General features: G+C 44.8%; 1 protein-coding gene across 2 annotated transcripts in view; it reads right to left on the bottom strand.

The window, feature by feature from the left end:
* The window catches only part of meiosin (meiosis initiator), a 54,193-nt gene that overhangs the window by 19,601 nt on the left and 6,856 nt on the right, over positions 1–27,736 (bottom strand). For both annotated transcript variants that reach the window (XM_033014312.1, XM_033014313.1), the window contains exons 4-10: positions 25,669–25,759; positions 19,230–19,335; positions 16,579–16,737; positions 14,473–14,709; positions 11,633–11,747; positions 10,005–10,099; positions 1,360–1,503 (exon numbers count right to left, since the gene is read on the bottom strand). In XM_033014312.1, coding sequence (XP_032870203.1) covers positions 1,360–1,503; positions 10,005–10,099; positions 11,633–11,747; positions 14,473–14,709; positions 16,579–16,737; positions 19,230–19,335; positions 25,669–25,759 — 947 coding nt within the window. The remainder of the gene's footprint in view (positions 1–1,359; positions 1,504–10,004; positions 10,100–11,632; positions 11,748–14,472; positions 14,710–16,578; positions 16,738–19,229; positions 19,336–25,668; positions 25,760–27,736) is intronic.

The raw sequence follows: 27,736 nt of genomic DNA, 5'->3' as shown, positions 1-27,736 counted from the left end.
TGCTTTCGCGTGTTAGTTCAGCGCTGACCATCATTGTGGCCAAACGTGTCTAGAGAACCTGTATACTGGAAACCAAACTTTTTTGATAAAGATCTGTGTGAAACTTCAGTTGTCGTTCTTCAGACTGCCAAATTAGCAACCGGGACATCCAGTAGGCCTTGACGGACTGAGCGCAGGGGTTCTTGGTTCTTGGTTTCTTGGTCCTCCAAAATATTCCAAATGGAATTTAAACTGGAGGTGGTGAAGGGAGGACTTAAGCCAGAAAGGGTTATTGGGAAGAAAGAGCTACTTTAAATTTAGTTGCATCTGGTTGGGTAACTATAGTAGGGTGGAGATTATTCCATGCTTTAATTGTGCGGGGGGAGAACGAATTGCTGTACACATCTGTCTTTGTAGCTGGGATCACAAATTGGATCGAATGCCCTCGTCTGCTCCTAATTGGTTTGGGTTTGGTGTAGGTCTTGTAATCTATGTCGAGCTGACCATTTAACATTTTGTAAAAACAGGTCAAACGGTGAGCTTCACGTCTGTCATGGAGAGGGTTCCACCCCAGAGAATTCAGAAGTTTGGTGACACTCGCTTCTCTCTCATAGGTGTTCGTAACAAATCGAGCTGCCTGTCTTTGGACACGTTCGATGGAAGCAATGTTTTTACTTGTGTATGGGTCCCATGCTGCAACTGCGTAGTCCAAATCAGGTCTAACGAGGGTGAAGTATAGCTTCTCCTTGACAGAAGTTGAACAATGATGAAAGTTGCGCCTCAGAAAGTTTAGGACACCTGTTGCTTTCACCGTTGCATGATGAGTCTGACCATTCAAAGGTTAGGCAAAGCGGTCATTATTTGTTATTACATTATTAAATTAAGATTTAGCAGTGACAGGGGATATGTCCTGAAGAGCCAATTTCAAGGACATTTTGAAAGAAAGTAGACAAATGGCTAATTCAGGATGGCTGGTCAGATCGTTGGATTTCAACAGCCCAGGGAACTATTGCCCAAAAACTAGTTCACATTAGTTCAAAAATGCAGAATGACAGATGATGTAATAATTTTTTTTAAGTACAATTTCCACTTTTAGTCTTTGAGGTTTCCAAGCTGATAGCTATTGTTGCTTGCATCTGCAAAGCAGTTGATGTGACCAAAGAGGGGACTAGTTGAGAGATTGGGGCGTAAACTCTTACAAGCCCAAGCATCTAAGTGAAAATTAAAAATGGGTAGATCCCGGAAATCTGAAAAAAAGTTATGATGAAAGGGCCCCAACATGAAGCATGACTTGTTTCTCTTCCCACATGAGCTGTCTGACCTGCTGAGTGTTTCCAGCATCTTTTGGTTTTATTCCAGCAACTAGGAATAAATTATTACCTTGCGTCAGATTCTCCTTTCCATCTTGCAGAAGTTGGACATGTCGCGCTGGAGATGAAAATAGAGAGGGACTCAACCCAAGTGAAGCCTGAAGCCCTGGTGCCGTTCGAGAGTCGCTGACGGGAGAATGAACCTCTGCTGCTCCTTCAGAAAGATGTAGATAGATCAGAATGTGCCCACCAACAAATCCCCCATTGGGGAAACCAAACTATCCAACATGATATGAGCAAATAATCAGACTATCTTAAACCCCTGTCCCACGGTACGAGTTCATTCCAAGAGTTCTCCCGAGTTTGCCTGGACTCGAACTCGGAGATTTATGCCCCTGTCCCACTTAGGAAACCTGAACAGAAACCTCTGGAGACTTTGTGCCCCACCCAAGGTTTCTGTGCGGTTCCCGGAGGTTTTTGTCAGTCTCCCTACCTGCTTCCACTACCTGCAACCTCTGGGAACAGCACGGAAACCTTGGGTGGGGTGCAAAGTCTCCAGAGGTTTCCGTTCAGGTTTCGTAAGTGGGACAGGGGCATTACAGTAATGGCCACTCGTCGGTACTCGGGGCTCTCGTGGACATTTTTCATCATGTTGAAAAATCTTCACCAGTCTTCCCGTGCTTACCTGCCGTTAGCGAGTCTTCCCGAGTACCTGCCGTTAGCGCTAAGAGACGTCCCCGAGCTCCGACGTACCCGCTACGTTCATTCTCCGTGCTTACCACGAGTTTGATTTTTTTTTAAACTCGGGAGAGTTCTTGGAATGAACTCGTACCGTGGGACAGGGCTATTAGACTTTAAAACAGATAAATATACAACTCTGTTCTGATCAGGATCACACTTGAAACATCAATTGCCTGCTTCCTCATCACAGATATGCATTTCCTCCTGATAGATCCCCATTTGAACCTTATGGTTCAGGTTGCAAGAGAATATTTTATTTGAAATGGCTCTTGCAGTAATTTTGATGCTCTTTAAACCTATCTCCTTCTTTTTATTCCCTCTCGATCAGTGTCTCAGTTTGAGCTGGAAAGTCCCGCTCCAGAGGTTTGAGAGCAAGCTTCCCAATCTGACATTACACTTTTTTAAGGCTTTTTTGTCCTCTCAGCTAGACTTCACTGTTGTTTTAAACAGTAGGGGAAGTTCAACACGTGTCCTGAACTTTATTTACCCATAACTGAGAGATTATCGGACTACTGCCTCCTAGTGAGCAAAATTAATTGTTTGAGAGCCGGGTTCGATCCTGACTACAGGTGCTCTCTGTAAGGAGTTTGCACGTTCTCCCTGTGACCATGTGGGTTTTCTCCAGGGGCTTCAGTTTCCTCCCACACTCCAAAGACGTGCAGGTTTACAGGTTAATTGGCATCAGTAAAATTGAAAATTGTCCCTAGTGTGTAGGATAAGATAGATAGATAGATATAATTTATTGCCACACAACCAGGGTTGGTGGAAATTTGGGTTGTCAGCAGCAGTACAATAATAAAGAACACACAATAAAACTGTAACACAAACATCCACCACAGCATTCATCACTGTGGTGGAAGGCACAAAAATTTGGCCAGTGTTAGTGTTTAAGAAGGAACTGCAGATGCTGGAAAATCGAAGGTAGACAAAAGTGCTGGAGAAACTCAGCGGGTGCAGCAGCATCTATGGAGTGAAGGAAATAGGCAACGTTTCGGGCCGAAACCCTAAGGAAATAGGCCACGTTTCGGGCCGAAACCCAAAGGAAATAGACAATGTTTCGGGCCGAAACCCAAAGGGTTTCGGGCCAAAACATTGCCTATTTCCTTCGCTCCATAGATGCTGCTGCACCCGCTGAGTTTCTCCAGCACTTTTGTCTACCTAGGATAATGTTAGTGTACGGGGTGATCACAGGTCACCCTGGACTCGGTGGGCCGAAGGGCCTGTTTCTACACATCTATCTCTAAAGTTAACAGTAAAGTTTATTTTATTCCATGTCCTCTTGTTTTGTCTACCTCTGATGTGGGGGGGGGAAATTCCTGCAATCTGCCTTATCTCCACCCCTCACCATGTCCCATGTTAACCTCCTCCGCTCCAGGAAGAAGAGACTCAGCTTCTCCAGTCTTTCATCACAAATAAAAATGCTCCACAGGTAACCTCCTGGTAAATCTTCTCTGTACATCTCACATGCCCATTACATCCTTTCCATTGTGTGGCACCCAGAACTGCACACCTTACTCCAGTTGAAATCTGTGGTGTCTCGGACATGTACTCCAGTTGATATCTGTGGTGTCTCGGACATGTACTCCAGTTGAAATCTAAAGGGCCCGCCGGTCACGTGTGGCCGCGAGTCGGCGCTGGATTTCCAACACGCTGAAAATTTTCAGAGACCTGCTGCGACTGTGGCGGGTGCCGAAAAAAATTGCGTAAGTGAGACAGGCCCTTAAAACAAAGTTATATAAAGTTGGTGCATAACTTCCCTGCTATTGTATTCAATGCTCTGACTAATGAGGCCAGTGACACACATGACTTCGGAATCATGTTATCTGCTTGCGCTGCCACCCTCAAGGATTTTTCGCTCCCTCTTTTCACCAATGCTCCCTAAAACCTACATGGAAATAGTTAGACAGGCACATGGATAGGACAGGTTTGGAGGGATATGGGCCGAACGCAGACAGGTGGGACTAGTGTAGCTGGGACATGTTGGCCGGCTGGGCTGAAGGGTCTGTTTCCACACTGCAAGACGCCATGTCTCTACGACTGTACATGTCCGAACCTCGTTGGTACCTCTTGTTCCTCTTGCGTATGGCGTGCACAGACTAAAGTTGTTGGCCAACTTGTTCTATTTGATCTTATTTGATTGCATTTGTTGAAACAGGGCGGACCACGTGAAGGTTGCAAGCTCCCACCCCATTGGTGACCGCTAAAATGCATCAGCTCACATTTATCTGTATTGAACCACTGCCAATTATCAGTCGATTTCACCAACACATCAATGTCACTGTTCACTACCATCCACGCTACCCACCACCCCACAACTCTTTGTGTCATCTGTGAACTTACTGATCATGGCTCCTACATCCACAACCAAATCATTCATGTCTATCAAAAACAGCAAAGACCTGAGTAACTCCACTAATAACAGGCATCCATTCCCTAAGTAATGCTCCACTTCATGGCAGGGGTGTCAGGGGTTATGGGGAGAAGGCAGGAGAATGGGGTTAGGAGGGAGAGATAGATCAGCCATGACTTGAATGGTGGAGTAGACTTGATGGGCTGAATGGCTTAATTCTGCTCCTATTTCATAGAAACATAGAAACATAGAAAATAGGTGCAGGAGTAGAGGCCATTCTGCCCTTCGAGCCTGCACCGCCATTCAATATGATCCTAGCTGATCATCCAACTCAGTATCCTGTACCTGCCTTCTCTCCATACCCCCTGATCCCTTTAGCCACAAGGGCCACATCTAACTCCCTCTTAAATATAGCCAATGAACTGGCCTCAACTAGTCAAGTCAAGTCAAGTTTATTTGTCACATACACATACGAGATGTGCAGTGAAATGAAAGTGGCAATGCTCGCGGACTTTTGTGCAAAAGACAAACAACCAAACAAACTATAAACACAATCATAACACACATATTCTTTTACATAATAAATAATGGAAGGAAAAACGTTCAGTAGAGTTAGTCCCAGGTGAGATAGGCGTTTACAGTCTGAATGGCCTCTGGGAAGAAACTCCTTCTCAACCTCTCCGTTCTCACCGCATGGCAACGGAGGCGTTTGCCTGACCGTAGCAGCTGGAACAGTCCGTTGCAGGGGTGGAAGGGGTCTCTCATGATATTGGTGGCTCTGGAGTTGCACCTCCTGATGTATAGTTCCTCCAGGGGGGCAAGTGAAGTTCCCATAGTGCGTTCGGCCGAACGCACTACTCTCTGCAGAGCCTTCTTGTCCTTGGCAGAGCAATTCCCAAACCAGATGGTAATGTTCCCTTCTGTGGCAGAGAATTCTCTGCCACAGAACTACCTTCTGTGGCAGAGAATTCCACAGATTCACCACTCTCTGTGTGAAAAATGTTTTCCTCATCTCGGTCCTAAAAGATTTCCCCCTTATCCTTAAACTGTGACCTCTTGTTCTGGACTTCCCCAACATCGGGAACAACCTTCCTGCATCTAGCCTGTCCAACCCCTTAAGAATTTTGTAAGTTTCTATAAGATCCCCCCTCAATCTTCTAAATTCTAGCGAGTACAAGCCGAGTCTATGCAGTCTTTCTTCATATGAAAGTCCTGCCATCCCAGGAATCAGTCTGGTGAACCTTCTCTGTACTCCCTCTATGACCATCCTCTGTCTCCTACTGCCGAGTCAATTTTAGATCTAATTAGTTAGATTGCCTTGGATCCCATGTGCCCTAACCTTTTGGACATGTGGAAGGTCCTACTAAATAAAGTCCGTGTACATCATATCTACTGCTCTGCCCTCATTCATACACTTGCTTGCCTCTTCAAAAACCTCTTTCAGATTGGGAAGACATTTCAACATGCATTAAAAATAATGTCTGCAAAGGCTTGTGTGATTGTAAAAGGTGCTTTGTACATGCAAGTTTCACATTGCTGATATGTTCACACAGGCACGTCCAAAAGGTTTACTTGGTTTGCCTTGGGGCGCACCACAGCCCAGTGAACGTCAGAGGATACACAACTTTGGAAGGCTCACAGCTGGCCTCATGTTCTCAGCTGATTCAACTGGATACCGATTAGGAAAGGGATTCTTCATACTCATTAGCTCAAGAATGCAGATGGACAATTGTAATTCATTCACTGGCACCAGCATACAAAATGGATCTTCACATTTGAATGTGCCAGTGCAGAGGTGGGGAAAGGATGAAGTTTTAAACTGGTTGTTGGTGAAATAAAGGAAGTAGCAATATTGGTTCAAGGGTAAACTAACTTCTAACCTCCTGTTTTACCTTCGAAAGAAAGAACTTGCCTTTACATGTCAAGGCCATCGATTCACAGTTTTCAAGATAAAACAAACCACAAGCCTGACTTTGGTGGAACAGGATATTTCAAAATACATCGTTCTCTTTCTTTTTATGCTGCATTCAGTACTATTATGTAACTAAACACACTAGGATTCACAACAGCACACATATTTCTTTATCAACATTGATTGAGGTGGGAACTTTGACCAGGACACCAGGTAAACTCCATGCTGACACTGAAAGCACTCCTGCCGCAGTTGAGGAAACACAATCTGCCACAGGCAATGATGGTCCAGTTTTATATTGCCATCATTGAGTCTGTCCTCACCTTCTCCATCATGGTCTGGTTTGGCTCAGCCACCAGGCACCACATCCGGAGGCTGCAGAGAATCGTTCGATCAGCTGAGAAGGTTGTTGGCTGCAACCTCCCCCCCCCATCGACGAACTGTACACTGCAAGGGCCAGGAAGCGAGCGGGAAAGATCACTTCTGACCCCTCTCACCCTGGCCACAAACTCTTTGAATCACTTCCCTCTAGAAGGCGACTCCGGACTGTCAAAGCTGCCACCGCCAGACATAAAAACAGCTTTTTTCCCACAAGCAGTAACTCTACTCAATAACCAAAAATCTGTAGCCTCCTTTTCCTCTGGTATTTTATTTCATTCTTCACATGTGTAAATTAGAACGTTTTATTTTTAATTGTCCACTGTCTATCGTGTTGTTACTTGCGAGCAAAGCACCAAGGCAAATTCCTTGTATGTATACATACTTGGCTAATAAAATGTATTCAATTCAATGGCGTGAATGAGCAGCACGCTTGCCTCTGCAGCAAACCACAACGTACTGTGGAATTATTGCTCGATCAGTGGTGGTACCTATCATGGGAATATTAAGCTGAGCTAACTGATTGTGTAGGAAGGAACTGCAGATGCTGGTTTATACCGAAGATAGACACACAATGCTGGAGTAACTCAACGGGTCAGGCGAAAAATAATAGGTGGTGTTTCGGGTCAGAACCCCTCTCCTGATTAAGAAGTCTGAAGAAGGGTTCCAACCCGAAACGTCACCTATTCTTCTTCTCCAGAGATACTACCCGACCCGTCGAGCTCACCCTGAAGATGTGATATGGCACAAGAACCTTCCCTTTTTGCGTGGTTTTTTAAATAATAGAGCAACTGTTTCTCTTTCTTCCTTTTTTGTAGGGTCTATTTCTTAAATGTCTTCTCTAACTCTCTCTCTAATGGGCTTTTTTTCCACCACTTCCTTGCACTATCACGACTCTTTCTCACTTTCCTTACGTCCTTTATTTCTATCTTTCTTAAAGCTCAAAAAATGAAGGGGTACAACAAATGCAATAAGATATATGTGGCGTGTACTACTGTAACTTATTGTACTTCTAATAAAGAAAAAATTAAAAAAATTAAAAAAAACCTTCCTGACTCACGTTGCCTGTTGCATTCTGCACTTATGGTACTTGCACTTTGTCTACTGTATAGAACAGACTACTCCATCCAACGTTCCAGACTTTGCATCTGTTGGGATTAAAATTCCTCTGCCCCCTGCTCCTGCTTCAGCCGTAATATTCATTACAACATGCGTTGAGCAGGTTGCAGGCAAGTAACACCTGTGCTTGAATTACAAACACTAGCATGTTAGACTATTGCTCAAACAAAAATCCAACAAATGGCCCTCTCCAGATGTCGGCGTTTGTAAAGTTTTTGTCATTTTTTTCAAGGGGGTGGGCATGGTCAGATGGGGTGGCTTTTAATGTCTATCCTTGTTTGATTGCGGAGGTGAGAGCAGCCACCTTCTTGGACCCACCATGTTAGTGGGTAAAGCTGCTAGGATTCGATGAAGCAACTGCCTGCTGACGGCATGGATGAGATGGTTGCGTGAGGAAGCAAGGGGGTACTACAGTAAAGAGAGTTCACCTCATTGACAGCTCTTAGTTGAACAAGTATCACTGAATACATTGTGACACAAATTCCCAACTGTTCACAACAGACGATGAAACAGAACAGTACAACACGGGAATGTGCCCTTCGACCCACAATGTTTGTGTTGAACATGATGTCAAATTAAACCAAGCTCATCAGCCTGTACATGATCCCTCTATTCCCTGAACTTCCGTGCCTGTCTAAAAGCCTCTAAAACACCACTATCATATCTGAGGTACACAAAATTGCTGGGGAAACTCAGGGGGTGCAGCAGCATCTATGGAGCGAAGGAAATAGGCGACGTTTCGGGCCGAAACCCTTCTTCAGACTGATGGGGGGTGGGGGAAAGAAAGAAGGAAAAGGGGAGGAGGAGGAGGAGCCCGAGGGCGGGCGGATGGGAGGGTGGGAGGAGACAGCTAGAGGGTTAAGGAAGGGGAGGAGACAGCAAGGGCTAGCCAAATTGGGAGAATTCTATGTTAATGCCATAAGGACGCAAGGTCCCCAGACGGAATATGAGGTGCTGTTCCTCCAATCTGCCTCCTATCATATCTGCCTCCACCACCACCCCTGGCAGCGCGTTCCAGGCACCCACCCACCCTCTGTGTAAAACAACCTGCCCCGCACATCTCCTTTACACTTTCCCCCTCTAACCTCATACCTTTGTCCTCTAGTGTTGTATATTTCTACCCTGGGAAAAAAAAAGATTCAGACTGTCTACTTTATTGAGTCTGAAGAAGGGTTTCGGCATGAAACGTTGCCTATTTCCTTCGCTCCATGCAAAGAGTTGTACACTCTCCACTATAGGAAATAGGCAATGTTTCGGGCCGAAACCCTTCCGGGTTTCGGCCCGAAACGTTGCCTATTTCCTTCGCTCCATAGATGCTGCTGCACCCGCTGAGTTTCTCCAGCTTTTTTGTCTACCTGACTACTTTATTAATTTAGTTTTAGTTTAGAGATACAGCGTGGAAACAGGCCCTTCGGCCCACTGAGTCCGCGGCGACCAGCGATCCCCGCACATTAACACTATCCTACACCCACTAGAGACAATTTTTACATTTACCAAGCCAATTAACCTACGAACCTGTAGGTCTTTGGAGTGTGGGAGGTAACCGAAGATCTCGGGGGAAAAACCCACGCAGGTCACGGGGAGAACGTGCAAACTCCGTACAGACAGCACACGTAGTCGGGATGGAACCCGGGTCTCGGGCGCTGCATTCGCTGTAAGGCAGCAACTCTACCGCTGCGCCACCGTGACTGCCCAAATGCCTCTCATAATTTTATATACTTCTAAAGGAACATTTTATTAAAAGGTTAAATCTTTTACTCTTGCCACAGATGCGAACTGACCTATTTTTAAAAAAAAAACAATTTTCCTTTATCTCCAGTATCCCAAATTTTCACCCAGCATCAAATCAGTTCACTTAAAGTATTATTGACAACCATATTACGCAATCATTTATAAAATTATTCAATTATCAAAACTAGCAGAACAGAGGGTTTTTTTAATCTGTAGATAGACACAAAAAACTGGAGTAACTCAGCGGGACAGGCAGCATCTCTGGAGAGAAGGAATGGGTGACGTTTCAGGTCGAGACACATCTTCAAATCCGAAACATCACCCATTCCTTCTCTCCGGAGATGCTGCCTGTCCCGCTGAGTTACTCCAGCAAAAAAAAAAAAACAGCATCTGCAGCTCCTTCTTATACATATTTTTTTTAATATGGCTAATGTAAACAATTGACTTTTGGAGGTCAAAGTAGGAAAGAGAGAATAATGCACACCTCGAGGGTACTCCTGTGGAAGCCAAGGACTCCGGTCTACTTCATCATCTTCATCGTGGGATGAGAGGTAGTGAACCAGCTTCTGATCCTTCAGACTGCATGAAAACAAAATGTGAGATGGCAGAATTGCTAAGGTCTTTACATTTTATAATATCGCCATCCTTCTTTGCCCACACATTCAAACACTATAAACACGCCTCGTGTTGATGTGGTTCATCTACTATTAATACACTGTGTCATGGAATCAGAGAGTCAGAGACATTTAGCATGAAAACAGACGCTTCGGCCCAACTCGCTTACGCCATCCTCACTACTCACACCTACCCCTATGTTAGGCCCATATCCTTTTAAACCTTTCCTATCCATGTACCTGTCCAAATGTCTTTTAAATGCTGTGACAGTACCTGCCTCAACTACCTCCTCTGGCATTTCCATCCATATACCCACTTCCCTTTGTGTGAAAAATTGCCCCTCAGGTACCTATTAAATCTTTCCCCTCTCACCTTGAACCTATGTGCTCTGGTCCCTGCTTCCCCTACCCTGGGTTAAAGAGGAATTCAGCCTATCTATTCCCCTCACGATCTTATACCCCTTTATACACCTCATCCTCCAGTGCTCCAAGGAATGAAGACCTTGTCTGCCTAACCTCTCCCTGGAGCTCAGGCCCTCGAGTCCTAGCAAACATCCTCTTTCAGTCACATTGAAAGCTGAGGTAGCTGGCTAATACCAAACAGCCGGACACAGTTTGAAACTCAGGTCTGGGCTGCTTTGAACAATCGGAGTCATGGCAGGCACAGGTGCTCTGTAATTAGATTTATACCCTTGGGTTAGTAGACTTCTGTGCATGTATCAGCAGTAGATTAACGCGAGGCATTTCAATGCTCTGATGGGTGAACAGCCCTTGGACAATTATTCCAATAATAATAATTTGCACAGAATCTTCAGTGTTACAAAATGTCCTAAATACTTCACAGAAATACTATCAAACAAAATCTGATGTCGATCCCCCTCCGATTAATGAACACCTCACATGAGTAAGTGTTTAAGAAGGAACTGCAGATGCTGGAAAATCGAAGGTACACAAAAAAGCTGGAGAAACTCAGCGGGTGCAGCAGCATCTATGGAGCGAAGGAAATAGGCAAAGTTTCGGGACGAAACCCAAAGGAAATAGGCAACGTTTCGGGTCGAAACCCGAAGGGTTTCGGGACGAAACGTTGCCTATTTCCTTCGCTCCATAGATGCTGCTGCACCCGCTGAGTTTCTTCACATGAGTAAGTGTTTGGGAGATTTGACGGGTGGATTTGCCAGCTGCTGTGGTGTTGCGGGCATTTTCTGACAGGGCATTTGATTTGCAGCCACATCGGCTTAAGGTGAGGGTGGAAAGATTTAATAGGATGGAACAAGCTGCTGGAGAAGGTTGTTGAGGCAGGTAGTATCGCAACATTCAAGAACCATTTGGACAGGTACAAGGATAGGCCAGGTTTAGAGGGGTTTGGGGCAAGTGTAGGCAGGGTGGGACTAGTGTAGTTGGGACATCTTGGTCGGCGTGGTCAATTTGGGCCAAAGTGTTTCCATTCTCTATGACTAAGTGAATCGGCAGAAAGATTGAGTTAATGTATACCCGTTACCTTGGATATGGAGGACTGACTGGTGGATCATACAAGCTGGAGTCATGACTAAAATCCATCTTCCTCTCCTCGATTGCAGAAGAATATTTAGTGCCATGTTGCATCTCGTGCCTCCCTGTACATGTGACAGGAAAACCCAGGTAACTTCTCATTCACATTCCTTTCACAAAACAAGTGCAAGTACTGTAACACAACAAAATATTGCACCCATTCATACTCAGCAAGTTTGCACAAGTCCCAAGGACAGAAACAGTCAATTAATGTCTGTTCAGTGTGGGTACAAAACAAAAAACACACATGGCGGAATTTCAATTTTTTTCCAATCCACCTGAGCAATTGAATCACACGGTTCGTTGGTTCAGCACTACTAATAGCCCTGTCCCACGGTGCGAGTTCATTCCAAGAGCTCTCCCGAGTTTAAAAAAAAATCAAACTCATGGTAAGCACGGAGAATGAACGTAGCGGGTACGTCGGAGCTCGGGGACGTCTCTTAGAGCTAACGGCAGGTACTCGGGATGACTCGCTAACGGCAGGTAAGCACGGGAAGACTGGTGAAGATTTTTCAACATGATGAAAAATGTCCACGAGAGCCCCGAGTACCGACGAGTGGCCATTACCGTAAATCTCCGAGTTCAAATCAGGGCAAACTCGGGAGAGCTCGTGGAATGAACTCGAACTTTTTTCACACAGAGAGTGGTGAATCTCTGGAACTCTCTGCCACAGAGGGTTGTCGAGGCCAGTTCATTGGCTATATTTAAGAGGGAGTTAGATGTGGCCCTTGTGGCTAAGGGGATCAGAGGGTATGGAGAGAAGGCAGGTACGGGATACTGAGTTGGATGATCAGCCATGATCATATTGAATGGCGGTGCAGGCTCGAAGGGCCGAATGGCCTACTCCTGCACCTAATTTCTATGTTTCTATGTTTCTATGTACCGTGGGACAGGAGTTTAAGAGTTTGAATATTTTCCCTACATCACTCTGCCTCTCTTTCCACCTCAAAACCTCTGAATTCAACCAAGCCTTTGGTGATTGTCTCTGTTACCCCCATCTTGATGTGGAAATCCAATGTCCACAATGAGGTCAAAATGAATGGAACGGTACCCTGTATCATGGAAGGACCATTCAGAAGCCTGACAACAGAGGGGAAGAAGCTGTTCTTAAGCCTGTTGGTGCATGCTTTCAGGCTTCGATACCTTCTGCTGGACGGGAGCACGGTGGAGGAGGAATGAGCAGGTTGAAACAAGGCTTTGATTATTACAAACCCACTGACTCACATGGCTATCTGGACTACACGTCTTCCCACCCTGCCCCCTGTAAAGACTCCATCCCCTACTCCCAATTCCTCCGCCTACGCCGCATCTGTTCCCAGGATGAGACATTCCACACCAGGGCATCGGAAATGTCCTCGTTCTTCAGGGAACAGGGATTCCCCTCCGCCACCATAGATGAGGCTCACACCAGGGTCTCATCCATACCCCGTAACACTGCTCTCTCTCCCCATCCCCGCACTCGCAACAAGGGCAGAGTCCCTCTGGTCCTCACCTTTCACCCCACTAGCCGCCAAATACAACACATAATCCTCCGCCATTTCCGCCACCTCCAACGTGACCCCACCACTCGCCACATCTTCCCATCTCCCCCATGTTTTGTTGTATATGTTGTGTTTAAGGAGGAACTGCAGATGCTGGAAAATCGAATGTACACAAAAAAGCTGGAGAAACTCAGCAGGTGCAGCAGCATCTATGGAGCGAAGGAAATAGGCAACGTTTCGGGCTGAAACCCTGTAGGAAATAGGCAACGTTTCGGGCCGAAACCCGGAAGGGTTTCGGGCCGAAACGTTGCCTATTTCCTTCGCTCCATAGATGCTGCTGCACCTGCTGAGTTTCTCCAGCTTTTTTGATTATGTTGGTTGTCTTTCCAAGGAAGAGTCAAGTGTAGATCTAGTCAATGACGGAACTTTGTTCTGTGTATCTATCCTTGCATTATGTATCGCTGGACTTTGCTGGGTAACGTATCCTGCTTCTGTTGGAAAATATTGCTGCAGTGTTAGTCATTCATTCTCCGGGCGACCTCTAAAAATGGACGTTGCTTGGCTTGTTATTTGCTGGTTTACCTAATGCCCCTGTCCCACTTAGGAAACCTGAACGGAAACCTCTGGAGACTTTGCGCCCCACCCAACATTTCCGTGCGGTTCCCGGAGGTTTTTGTCAGTCTCCCTACCTGCTTCCACTACCTGCAACCTCCGGCAACCACCTGCAACCTCTGGGAACCGCACGGAAACCTTGGGTGGGGCGCAAAGTCTCCAGAGGTTTCCGTTCAGGTTTCCTAAGTGGGACAGGGGGATTAGAGTCAACAAGTCCATCTCCATCTTTTATATATACACAATTCTGAAGTAACTCAGCGGGACAGGCAGCATCTCAGAAGAGAACTTCATCAATGTAGGCATACTTTGAGGAGATTTTGCAGTGGAGCATATAAAATGTGTAGGAAGAAACTACAGATACTGGTTTACACTGAAGATAGACACAAAATGCTAGAGTAACTCAGCAGGACAGGCAAATGAGTCACTCCAGCATTTTGTGTCTATTTTCGGTGAAAGCCAGCATCTGCAGTTTCTTCCTTTGTTTTCTTCGATTGTGAATCACCTTTTCTGAAACTTTGTTGCATGCAATATAGCTTCAAAACCTGCCCACATAACCAAAGCTATTCCCCTTCAAAGAAATCTCCTATCAGGACGTACTTTTTAAATTGCTGAAACGTCTGCTATTTCACCAACATAATAAGTCACGACTATGACCAGAGCTTCTCCAATTGAGGCTAAAACTCTTTCAAATAGTTACCCAAGTTGTCGAGGCTGGATCCTTCAGGTTCTCTCGAATCCAACAAAGTAAGGTAGAGAGTACGGCCTTGGAGCCTGTCAGCGTTGTCCTGCGAACAGGAGCTGGAGGATGAAGTATCTAGAGATGCTCCTTGCCACGTTAGATCAACCTCATGCCGGATTTCTGATTGTGGGTGCTTATCATAACCGGCCGGCTCACTGTAAAGGCATCGGCGAGATTTCAGCATCTGTCTCCATTCTGCAGTGAGAGGAAGGCGTGATTATCAAGTGAAGTAAAATCCATTTTATTTTTCTCACGGATTCCAAGGGGGCCTGAACGCACAGGAGTACCAGCCCCCGCCACTGAGAGTTGAATCTTTCCATCACAAGATTTGGTAAACTGAACGTTACCTTTATTCAGTTACACTACACACACAGAGCTTCATTTTGTACCTATCCTGAGGGTGTTTAATGAACAAGCTTCACTTTGTTTTTTACCCATCCAACGTTCTAACACAGAGAACGTTATGGGATGATGATGAGGGAACGTAAGTTTTCCTGTCCATCTTAAAGCTTTTGGGAACACATGAGCTATTTGTCTAAGCATTTCTGTTTTGCACTGAGAGTCTGTGATGGGATAACGCAGCATAATGCCCCTGTCCCACTAAGGAGACCTGAACGGAAACCTCTGGAGACTTTGGACCCCACCCAAGGTTTCCGTGCGGTTCCCGGAGGTTGCAGGTGGTTGCCGGAGGTTGCAGGTAGTGGAAACAGGTAGGGAGACTGACAAAAACCTCCGGGAACCGCACGGAAACTATGGGTGGGGCCCAAAGTCTCCAGAGGTTTCCGTTCAGGTCTTATAAGTGGGACAGGGGCATAAGCTTTCCTTAGTACCCACCTCTGCCCCGGGTGTATGTGACAGGACAGTACACACAGAGCTGTATTCATTATAGAAACATAGAAAATAGGTGCAGGAGTAGGCCATTCAGCCTTTCGAGCCTGCACCTCCATTCAATATGATCATGGCTGATCATCCAACTCAGTATCCTGTACCTGCCTTCTCTCCATACCCCCAGATCCCTTTAGCCACAAGGGTCACATCTAACTCCCTCTTAAATATAACCAATGAACTGGCCTCAACTACCTTCTGTGGCAGAGAGTTCCAGAGATTCACCACTCTCTGTGTGAAAAATATTTTTCTCATCTCGGTCCTAAAAGATTTCCCCTTTATCCTTAAACTGTGACCCCTTGTTCTGGACTTCCCCAACATCGGGAACAATCTTCCTGCATCTAGCCTGTCCAACCCCTGAAGAAATTTGTAAGTTTCTATAAGATCCCCCCTCAATCTTCTAAATTCTAGCGAGTACAAGCCGAGTCTATCCAGTCTTTCTTCATATGAAAGTCCTGACATCCCAGGAATCAGTCTGGTGAACCTTCTCTGTACTCCCTCTATGGCAAGAATGTCTTATCTGCTCTTTGCAGTGCCTGCCCGGGAAAGATCAGGTAAAGAATAAAGCTCCTTTGTGAGTGAATGCTGTCACCGCTAATCTACATCTATCTTGAGAGTTTGATGCTGATGTTGGATGGAAGAAAGAAAGCTTTCCACAGTACATCACTAACATTCTTAAAATTAGATTCATTGAGGGTCAGAGTCATGCTCTTCCGCCCAACTTTCCCACACCGACCAACATGCCCCATCTGCAGTGCCACCAACTTGCTTAGTTCAGTTTAGTTTAGAGATACAGCGCGGAAACAGGCCCTTCAGCCCACCGAGTCTGCACCAAACTGCGATCCCCGTACACTAGCACTACCTTACACACTAGGGACAATTTACCAAAGTCAACTAACCTAGAAACTATATGTCTTTGGAATGTGGGAGGAAGCCAGAGCACCCGGAGAAAACCCACATGGTCACGGGGAGATTGGACAAACTTCACACAGACAACACCTGTAGTCAGGGTCAAACCTGCTTCTCTGGTGCTGTAAGATGGTAACTCTACCTCTGCACCACATGTGTGTTTGGCCTACATCCATCTAAACCTCTCCCATCTATGTACCTGTCCAAATGTTTTTTTAATGCTGATGAGCAGAGTTTATTATAGATGAACCCTTGTCCAGGATTCCGCACCTGTTTTTTCCATCCATTTTTTTTTCCTAGGTTTGGGGCAGATATTCCTCAGTCTCATTTTCTTGAAGTTTGGGGGTGAGGAAGGAGGACTCATCTCCTCTGCATTACTCTGCCCAGCTTCCTCTGGACTTGTCGACTCCTCTCCATTTAAGCAGCATTCTGTCAGAGAACAAAATAGCACGGTTATTGGTTTGAAGGAATATCAGGTGAAAAACTTGCATTTATATTGCATCTTTCACATGCAAAAATGTCACAAGATGATTCACAAAAGTTTCAAAATAGGGGAGAGGGAGAAAAGTGACTAGGGTGAAGGAGGTTGATAAGGAAGAGATGAAAGTGAAGAGATCACAGTGAAGAAAATGAATGGCATGTTGGCCTTTATAACAAGAGGAGTCGAGTATAGGAGCAAAGAGGTCCTTCTGCAGTTGTACAGAGCCCTAGTGAGACCACACCTGGAGTATTGTGTGCAGTTTTGGTCTCCTAATTTGAGGAAGGACATTCTTGCTATTGAGGGAGTGCAGTGTAGGTTTACAGGGTTAATTCCTGGGATGGCGGGACTGTCATATGCTGAGAGAATGGAGGGGTTGGGCTTACACACTCTGGAGTTTAGAAGGATGAGAGGGTATCTTATTGAAACATATAAGATTGTTAAGAGTTTGGACACGCTAGAGGCAGGAAACATGTTCCCGATGTTGGGGGAGTCCAGAACCAGGGGCCACAGTTTAAGAATAAGTGGTAAGCCATTTAGAACGGAGACGAGGAAACACTTTTTCCTCACAGAGAGTTGTGAGTCTGTGGAATTCTCTGCCTCAGAGGGCAGTGGAGGCAGGTTCTCTGGATACTTTCAAGAGAGAACTAGATAGGGCTCTTAAAGATTGCGGAGTCAGGGGATGTGGGGAGAAGGCAGGAACGGGGTACTGATTGGGGATGATCAGCGATGATCACATTGAATGGCGGTGCTGGCTCGAAGGGCCAAATGGCCTACTCCTGCACCTATTGTCTACCGACAGCGCTGTAAAATTTATCTTCAAGCTAACATGCTTATATGGAGGTTTTCTATGTGCTCTGACTCTGTGAAGTGTTCCCTGTTCAGAACCTACATCACACCGTTATATACTGCTCAATTGTGGTCTAATTATAAGAAAAAGAGTATGCAGAGGCTCAAGGTAGCATACAATGATGCAATGAGGTTGTTGCTTCGTGTCCCTAGGTGGCATAGTGCCAGTCAATTGTTTGTGCCCACTAGAGTGCCAACCTGTGAGGCATTCTTAAGACAGCTGATGTTTAGTTTTATGTGTCGCCTGGACAAGTCAGAGAACCACATAATTGAAGCCCTAGTCAGCCCTCTGAAAAGCTGCTATAGATTCACTTCTAGGCTAAGACGGCATTGGTGCAATAGCTTGTATATCTTATAGGCTAATACGCAATTTTTAATGTATTTTTTGTATCTCCTTATACTGTTTGATGTGTTATATGGACCTGTGTCTGAAATAAAGCTTTAATTATTGTCCTAATCCCAGATAAGATTATTTAAAAAAAATTACAAATATATTGTGAGATGAAAAAAGACTATCTGACCCATCACAGTTCACTAACCGTTGGAGTAATCGAGCATAGAAACAGGCCCTTCAGCCCAACTGCCCATGCTAACCAAGATGCCCTTTCAGCTAGTCCCATCCGCCCCCCATTTGGCCCAAATGCCTCTAAATCTTTCCAATCCATGTACCTGAACAAAAAGGTCAGTATTCATTATATATTGAAATTTAAATCAGCAAAATAGTCTTGTCAGTGAGTCAGGTGCAGACACCGGCAGACATTTTGGACTATGATCTTAATTCAAAGACAAGCAAATCAATTAGATTTTAAAATATTTCTATCAAAAAGAACAGATCTTAGAAGCCAAAGTTGGATTTTTCCCCACACTGGGATGAGATGTATTGCCTTATCATTCAAGCAGCAATTCAAGGATGATGTGGGATGCCCTTATCTAAAAACCAAATCAAGAGTATCCCAAATTGCAAGTACCAAAATTCCCAAGGACACCTTGGGATTTTTAATCTCAGAATTCTAATTTATACTCAATGGCTGACAGATATTATGTCCTGCCTAAAGCTCGAGAAAATCAGGTACTCACTTCAACATTCAAATGGAAGGTTCCAGAAAGCGTGGGACCTTTTTTAAATGCATTCCAGACTTTATAAATGCTTGATCATCAAGCACAGTTTAACACCTTAACAGTCTACCCATTCATTTATCATGGATTATTGCTGTGACAGGCTGATTTTGCATATGCTCACTGGCAGTGGCTGGGGAGGGGTTATTTTTGGTATCTCATTTTTATTTTATTGTTGTTGTCTTGTTATATGTTAGCATAAGTTGTTTTTTATTCATTCTTTTCATACACTCTGTCTGTAACAAATAGACAACTTTGCATTTTGTTATGTCCTGAAAACTAAATAATAAAGATTTTGATTTAAAAAAGAATTCTAACTTCCCAATTTATTGATGTGCAGAGGGTCGTGAGCCTGGAACAAGACAGGGATATTAACCACCAAGCCATGAGCCCAGGTGATAGCACAGGTGTTTGAGGTGACTCGTGTTTAGTTGTAGATCATAAAGGTGCTACTTCAGTTGAAATTTCAAGTCCTTACCATTTTCATCTATCTCCACAGAATTATTCTTTAGCAGGGATTTAGCATTGCTGATGTGCCTGTGAAGAAATGCAATGTAACGCAAAACCTGGTTGAGAACCTCCTTCTGTAAAAGAGAAGAGAACATACTTCAGAAACTCTACAAGCTTTGCCATACAATTAGGGGCATTAGCTACAAGGAGACACAAACTGCTGGAGTAACTCAGCGGGTGAGGCAGCATCTCTGAATGAATACGTTTATTGGCCAAGTATTCACATACAAGGAATTTGCCTTGGTGCTCCGCCCGCAAGTGTCAATATGACATACAGTGACAGTTAGGAATGACACATCAAACATTAAAAATAAAACATTATTGATTAAACATGCAAATTAAATAACTCTCTGGAGAGAAGGAATGGGTGACGTTTCGGGTCGAGACCAGACTTGAACAAACTAGGATAGTTCGCTCTGAAACGCTGGAGGTAGAGGGGAGACCTGATGGATGTACATAAAATGATGAGAGGCATAGATAAGATAAACAGACAGAACCATTTTTCCAGGGTGGAAATGTCAAAGAGTAGAGGACGTAGCTTTAAGACGAGAGGGGCAAAGTTTAAAGGAAATGTGAAGGGTAAAGAGGCTGTCCCACTGCGTCGACCTAATCCGCGAGTTCACAAGATTTTGCCCTCGACTCATACTCGCAGCATGGTTGACATGAGGCCCTAGGAGGTCTTTGTAACTCTCCTTCATGCTCGAGAGTAGTCCCCGCGTACTCGAGGCCTCAGCTAGGTCGCGGCATATTTTTCAACATGCTGAAAAATGCCCGTGAGTAAAAAAAGATCGCCATGGAAAAGAAAAATCAATATTTTTTTTACTCGTAGGTTTAGTCGAAGTAGGTAGTAGTAGGTTGGCATGTTATTCGTAGGTAATCGAGGGCAGTCAAAGGTAGTCCTAGATAGTCTTCAACATAGTCGAAGGGAGGTCGAATGAGATCGAAGGACGTCATTTTCACTCTCCACTATTCGGTGTCCAATTTTCCCGAAGCTAGCTGAAGCTGGTCTTCAACATAGTCGAAGGAGGTCTTCAACGTGACACTTTTTCCAAACTCTCCTAAACTCTTCTAAAATCGCCAATTAGGTCGCCACGGTGGGACAGCCCCTTAAGGTATTTTTCCCCCACACAGAGGATGGTGGGGGCCTCGAATGCGCAGTCAGGGGTGGTGGTGGTGGAGGCAGATACAACAGTGGCATTCAAGAGACATTTAGACAGGCATGTGGATATGGAGGGAAATGGATCACGTGCGGGCAGATGAGATTGGTTTAACTTGGCATTATGATCAGCACAGACATTGTGGGCCGAAGGGCCTGTTCCTGTGCCATACTGTTCTAGGTTAATTCACAGACAATGAAATATTTCTGAAGCATAATTCCAGTTGCACAGCAGTCGAACAACTAAAGATTCCACAAACAGTAATGAGGTTTGGCTGATGAATCTCCATTCTGTTGAACACGTGACAGCCTGGAGTGTAGGAGGCTGAATGGTGGCCTATTAATGGTTGATACAATTATGAGGGGGACAGATGGGATGGATCGTAAGATGGGGTGTCTAGACAGCTTCACCTTAAGGTGAGGGTGTCTAGACAGCTTAAGGTGAGAGGCAAGAAGTTTGATGGGGGGGTGTCTAGACAGGTTCAGCTTAAGGTGAGGGTGTCTAGACAGCTTAAGGTGAGAGGCAAGAAGTTTACAGGGGACCTGAGGGGGAGTTTTCTCTTTTTTATCCCACACAGGTAGTTGGAGTGGGGAATGTGCTGCCTGAGGTGGTGGAACCTGATACGCTCTCAACATTTCAGCAGGATCTAGATATGTTCTTGCATCACCAAGGCATAGAATGTTAGGAACCTAATGTGAGGAAAATAGGGTTAGTGTAGATGGGTCATGATCATCATTCATCTCCATATCCTTGATAGTTGGGCTGGTCCTCATGTCCCTCCAGGGAGGCATCGGTGCCGGACATCCTTTAACCTGGGGAGACTGGTGTATGGACCGTCACCACACGGTCCTTGACAGAGACAAGCCCAGGTCCAAAGGCATGGACTCTGTGACTGTTGGGAATCTCTCCCTGATCCAGCTTCCTTCTGTCTTCTCAGAGGAGGTGCTCCACCTACTGGCCAGCCACTTGTTTGACCATTGAGGTCTTCTTCTTGGGAACCTTCCCCCCCACCTCCCAACTATGGGCAACCCTGTCAGGAACATTGCTCCAGGTAGATTAGATCTGAGGATATTAAGCACACACAAAATTCTGCACCATGACATGGTGTTGACCCTTGGAGATATGACGGGCTGCCAGGGCATGATGGACCAACAACTCTGTATAGCTCCATCACTCTATGGATGGTGAAGGCCAATGTCCTCACATCATGGGATGGTCAATAGATAGAATTTGGCTCAATTACGTACATGGAAGATAGCACCTCCAACTCGCTGGGTTGAATGCTGATTTCTCTCCTTGGGGCTTCATAAGGTCATAAGTGATAGGAGCAGAATTAGGCCATTCAGCCCATCAAGTCTACTCCGCCATTCAAACATGGCTGATCTATCTCTCCCACTGAAACCCATTCTCCTGCCTTGTCCCCTTAACCCCCGTACTAATCAAGAATGTATCTAGTTCTGCCTTAAATATTTCCTCCACAGCTTTCTGTGGCAATGAATTCCACAGATTCACCACCCTCCGACTAAATCAATTCCTCCTCGTATTCCGATTTGAACTCACTGGTTGAATTCTGGTTTCTCTGCTTGGGGCTTGAAGCCATGATCTTTGGGCAAGAGGGGAAGAATGCTTTTAGTAAGCCATTGTTGGAAGCAGGGTGGCGACAATGTATTCAACAATTACAACACTCCTTTTAACAGCTATAGCACTTCCACTGTATAACTAAGAATGCAGAAAGCTGAAATAAGAACTGAAAATGCTGATACTACACAAGTTCAAGTTCAAGTTCAAGTGAGTTTATTGTCATGTGTCCCTGTATAGGACAATGACATTCTTGCTTTGCTTAAGCACACAGAAAATAGTAGGCATTTACTACAAAACAGATAAATGTGTCCATATACCATGATATAAATATATACACACATGAATAAATAAACTGGTAGTGCAAATAACAGAAAGTGGTTGCTAATAATCAGAGTTTTGTCCGAGCCAGGTTTAATAGCCTGATGGCTGAGGGGAAGTAGCTATTCCTGAACCTAGTTGTTGCAGTCTTCAGGCTCCTGTACCACAACATTTGACAAGGGGTAGTCAGCACATTATGGGTGGAGATCGGGGCAACACAGAATGGAACTGATAACAAGATGCTCATCTATACAAGTTCCCCAACTTGAGAGAGATACACTATTGCCAAGTTCCTGTTTCTATTTGCTCTCATATGTTGTGGCTGATTTGCAGAAACAGCAATGTCACAAGAAAGGGCAGTGATATTTATCCTGCTCCCATCCTCATTCTTGGCTTTGGAATAGAATGTTGACATGCCAAAAGTCCCTTAAAGTTAGGTAGAACAGTGCCAGGTGCTTTTTTGACATTGCACTGCCCAAAGCTGAGAAAAGCACAGCAAAGATCACATTTCCCCACTCATCACTGAGTGCAGTGTCATTCAGCATCAAACTAGGGGCTGATTTGTGTTGTACACCGATCTTAACCACATTGCATATAATAGAGACTGAGAATACTTCCGTTCCTTCGCTGTGGGCTGAATTTCCATTAAGGACATCAAGACGAAACAATTGTGAATGCTATCCAAGCATCACCCTCTGACCACTCGTGGCTTATTGGGGTTGCTAGTGTGACTATATCCTTGAATATGAAGTGAGTAATGGATGTTTGTGCACATGTTCTCAATACTCATGCTCATGATGTATACACATATATCCGGGTGTTTGCCAGCAGAATGATGGAGAGACTATGGGTGAATATCTTTTCATTCAATGCTTACTCATTGGCAGCAAGTGCGCTCCTTAAATACACAATGGATGTATTGTGTTAAGGTGTGTAGGAAGGAACTGCAGATTGTATTGTATTGTATTGTATTCAAATTTATTGTCATTGTCTCAGTTAGAGACAACGAAATGAATTTCCCTTACAGGCAGTATCATAAAAATAAATAAATAATAATAAATAATAAAACATATTAAAAATATGGTTTAAACCAAAGATAGACACAAAACGCTGGAGGAACTCAGCAGGACAGGCAGCATCTCAGTCTGAAGAAGGGTCACAACCCAAAACATCACCCACTCCTTCTCTCCAGAGATGCTGCCTGTCCCGCTGAGTTACTCCAGCATTTTGTATCTATTGTGTTAAGATATTATATCTAGTTTTTATTGAAACTGGCTAATTTGGCTAAAATGCCAGAGTGACAACATTTTGGCCAAATATGTCTAAAATGGTGTCACTAAGATCACAATATGATCAGTTCTATTGGATATCCCCTATACCGCCCCTGGCATCCTACATATTAACACTACTCTCACTGACACATACCATTCTCCATTTTCTATATGACTCACCACCAGTACAATGAACCAGGTATTCCCCTGCATTTTATCATGTTATAACAATGAATATTTTCCAACAATGGAAAACAAGTAGACCATGAAACAATGTCATTCAACCAAATTAGAACTAATCCGCATCGTCATTGTATTTGTTCACCTTAAACCCCTGTCCCACGGTACGAGTTCATTCCAAGAGTCCTCCCGAGTTTGCCCTGATTCGGAGATTTACGGTAATGGCCACTCGTCGGTACTCGGGGCTCTCGTGGACATTTTTCATCGCGTTGAAAAATCTTCACGAGTCTTCCCGTGCTTACCTGCCGTTAGCGAGTCTTCCCGAGTACCTGCCGTTAGCGGTACAAACCCCTAAGTGACGTCCCCGAGCTCCGACGTACCCGCTACGTTCATTCTCCGTGCTTACCATGAGTTTGATTTTTTTAAACTCGGGAGAGCTCTTGGAATGAACTCGTACCGTGGGACAGGGCTATTAGTCCTACCAGGCTTGATGGGAAGAAAGGAATATTCGAGTAGAGCTTGGGTTAACACAAGCTGAAACTTTATAAGCCGACTACCTTTTAAATACCTTTGGTCATCTTAAACATGCCAATGAGATCATCGGTCTATCTCCTGTTCCCCACGAATCCAAGCTTACCCTATGCATCTTCATTATATCCAGGAAGCGAGCGGGCAAGATCATCTCTGTTCCCTCTCACCCTGGCCACAAACTCTTTGAATCACTTCCCTCTGGAAGGCGACTCCGGACTGTCAAAGCTGCCGCAGCCAGACATAAAAACAGTTTTTATCCACGAGTAGTTGCTCTACCCAAAAGCCAAAAATCTGTAGCCTCCCATTTGATCTGGTATTTTGTTGGTTCACATGCTTGATCAATGGTGTTTTATCATTAATGTTTTATTATTATTAATGTTTAGTGTTTTCCGAGTCATTCGTAACTGTCACTGTATGTCAGATTCAGATTCAATTTTAATTGTCATTGTCAGTGTACAGTACAGAGACAACGAAATGCATTTAGCATCTCCCTGGAAGAGCGACATAGCAAATGATTTGAATAAATAATAATAAGTGATAATAAGTGTCCGGGGGGTGGGGGGGGTGATTGGCAGTCACCGAGGTACGTTGTTGAGTAGAGTGACAGCCGCCGGGAAGAAGCTGTTCCTGGACCTGCTGGTTCGGCAACGGAGAGACCTGTAGCGCCTCCCGGATGGTAGGAGGGTAAACAGTCCATGGTTGGGGTGAGAGCAGTCCTTGGCGATGCTGAGCGCCCTCCGCAGACAACGCTTGCTTTGGATGTCATGTTGTTACTTGTGGGCGGAGCACCAAGGCAAATTCCTTGTATGTGAATACTTGGCCAATAAACTTACTTACTTACTTAAACATTTTAGCACCAGTGTCATTGTGGTGGATCTCTGCTGCAACTTTCCCAAGGCCTTCTGGAGGTGTGACAATCAGAGCTAAGCAGTGCGGACAAAAGTGCTGGAGAAACTCAGCGGGTGCGGAACGCACCCGCTGAGTTTCTCCAGCACTTTTGTCTACCTTCGATTTTCCAGCATCTGCAGTTCCTTCTTAAACAGATTCAGTGCATGCTCTCTTACCCAAACGTCACCAGAATAACTGCACCACACTTTACATAACCCCCCCCCCCCCCCTCAAGATCAAGGCCAACAATTAATGAGCTTATTGAATCCTGTTTTGTACCTGTCCACATAATGCCTCTATGATTAATGACCAAGGACCAGAGGCAATTTCACCCTTTGCTCAGCCTTGTGTAGGGAGAAATATTATTCAACAGCTTACACTGATGACAGGAAGATTAGAGAGGGGGTTAGAATTTGCTGTGGTTTCTTTACCGAGCAGGTGGAGGGAGGTGGGGGTGGGGGGGAGGGGTTGGTTCCTGTACCTTTGTGAGACGCCTTTCCCGTTTCTGAGGCGGCACTGGCAAGATGGCAGCCAACTCCCGCAGCGAGTTGACATTGCTGCGATATTGCTCCCTGGGGAGAGACCACACAATATGTTCCTGAGAGGACTGAGAGAAGTAAAACGGGATGGACGGTTAGAAAAAAAACCAACTAGCAATGAGTGAGACGATGAAAAGAGAGAGAGAGGTGTGTGTGTGTGTGTGTGTGTGCGCACGTACGTACAAGGTGTATGTGATGCGCTTACGTTTGGTCCACAATGTCCATGGCAACTATGATGCCAATTTAAATTAATCTCTTCTGCCTGCACATGTTGCATATGCCTGCTTTTCTTCATATGCATGTACCTATCCAAAAGGTTTTTAAATGCCACTATCGCATCTGCCCCACTGCCACCCCAGGCAACACTACCCAGACATTCACCATTCTCGATGCAAAATTTAAAAAAAACTTGCCCCGCACATCTTCTTTGAACTTTAACCCTCGCAACCCTCACCTATGCCCTCTAGATTTTGACATTTCCATCCTGGATAAAAGGATCTGACTAAATAGCCCAACAATGCGTCTCATCATGTTATAAACCCGTCAGATCTCCCCTCAGTCTCGGATGCTCCAGAGAAAATCAATCCAAGTTTGTCCAAACTCCCCTTATAGCCAACACCACACAGACAGCACCTCTCCAGAGATGCTGCCTGTCCTGCTGATTTTTGTGTCTATCTTCTCCTTAAAGCTAATATCCTCTAATCCAGGCAGCAGAAATACTCCTTGCATGTAACTGAATGCCAGCCACAGGAAGGACATACTGGAAACACATGGGGTATGGTAACTGTCCATTAGGTGCTGATGGGTGAGAATCCTTGCTGGAAGGCATGTAAGGGAAATTCACAGGGGGCAATATTAACACAATAGGTCCCTTGAGAGAATCTCCATGTTGGCAGAACATTTGACCTCTCCTGCTAGAACAGGGAAGAGCATTAAAGCAAGCTGAAAAAGCAGTCATAGTTCTGCATTCCGCAAAATACTAAAAATTATCATTCATAGTTCTTGTTGCCTCTTTGAGTTGGTCTGTTTGAGACCTCAGAGCACCATCTATTGGCCAAGTTCAGCAATCATTTTCAATTCAGTGATTTACATTTGGACAGAAAATGATTGAAACATGCTGTATGGAAACAGGCGCTTTGGCACACCAAGTCCACACCGACCATTCACACTAACTCTTTGCTATCCCATTTTCACAGCCACTCCCTACACTCTAGGGACAATTCACAGAGGCCAATTAACCTGCAAATCTGCCCGTCCTCGGGACGTGGGAGGAAACCGGAGCACCCGAAGGAAACACATCCAGTCACAGGGAGAACGTGCAAACTCCACAGAGACAGTACTCGAGGTCAGGATTAAACCCAGCAGCAACTCGGGTTAATTAATGGAACTGTGAGAATGTGGAAGCTTAAGAGAGACATGAATAGAATATGCAGATAGGATGAAATAAAATACAGCAGCAGCATTAACATAGACCAGTTCTACACTTTGGATCATTTACTGGTTTATAATTTCCATATACTGCATGAGCATCATTATTGCCAATTCTTTGCAGAATTATCCCAATTAAACAATACTTGCAGTTACACTAAAGACACATCTCTTCGTTGGGGAAGTGGTGGAACATTGTAAGGGGGACACATTACTTTAATGTACTCAATAACATCAAACAGTTAAAGTTGGACTGCCCTGCAAATGCTACACACAGGAATACTGGCACTCTCATATCCTAACAAAAGGCAGCATCAGCTTCCTAAATGCTATCATTGCACCATACACCAAGCTATTCCATGGACTCCTGTGGCCATAACGACCAGACAAAGATCATTGCAGTTTAAATGTAGTCTTTGTTCCACTGCCTTTGTGTTTATTTTAAAACTGGTAAACAGCATGACAAAAATACCTAGCAGGGCAGGCAATGTCTTTCGAAGGACTCTCAATTGCTTTCATCTGCAGTCACCTCCAGGCTAGAAGTTTACAGTTGAGACACTGATATTACTTTTGGAGTCAAGT

This window comes from Amblyraja radiata, chromosome 41, assembly GCF_010909765.2.
Source record: "Amblyraja radiata isolate CabotCenter1 chromosome 41, sAmbRad1.1.pri, whole genome shotgun sequence".
NCBI classification, from domain to species: Eukaryota; Metazoa; Chordata; class Chondrichthyes; order Rajiformes; family Rajidae; genus Amblyraja; species Amblyraja radiata.
The sequence above is the reverse complement of the archived record's forward strand: the minus strand, read 5'-3'. Positions and strand labels throughout refer to the sequence as shown.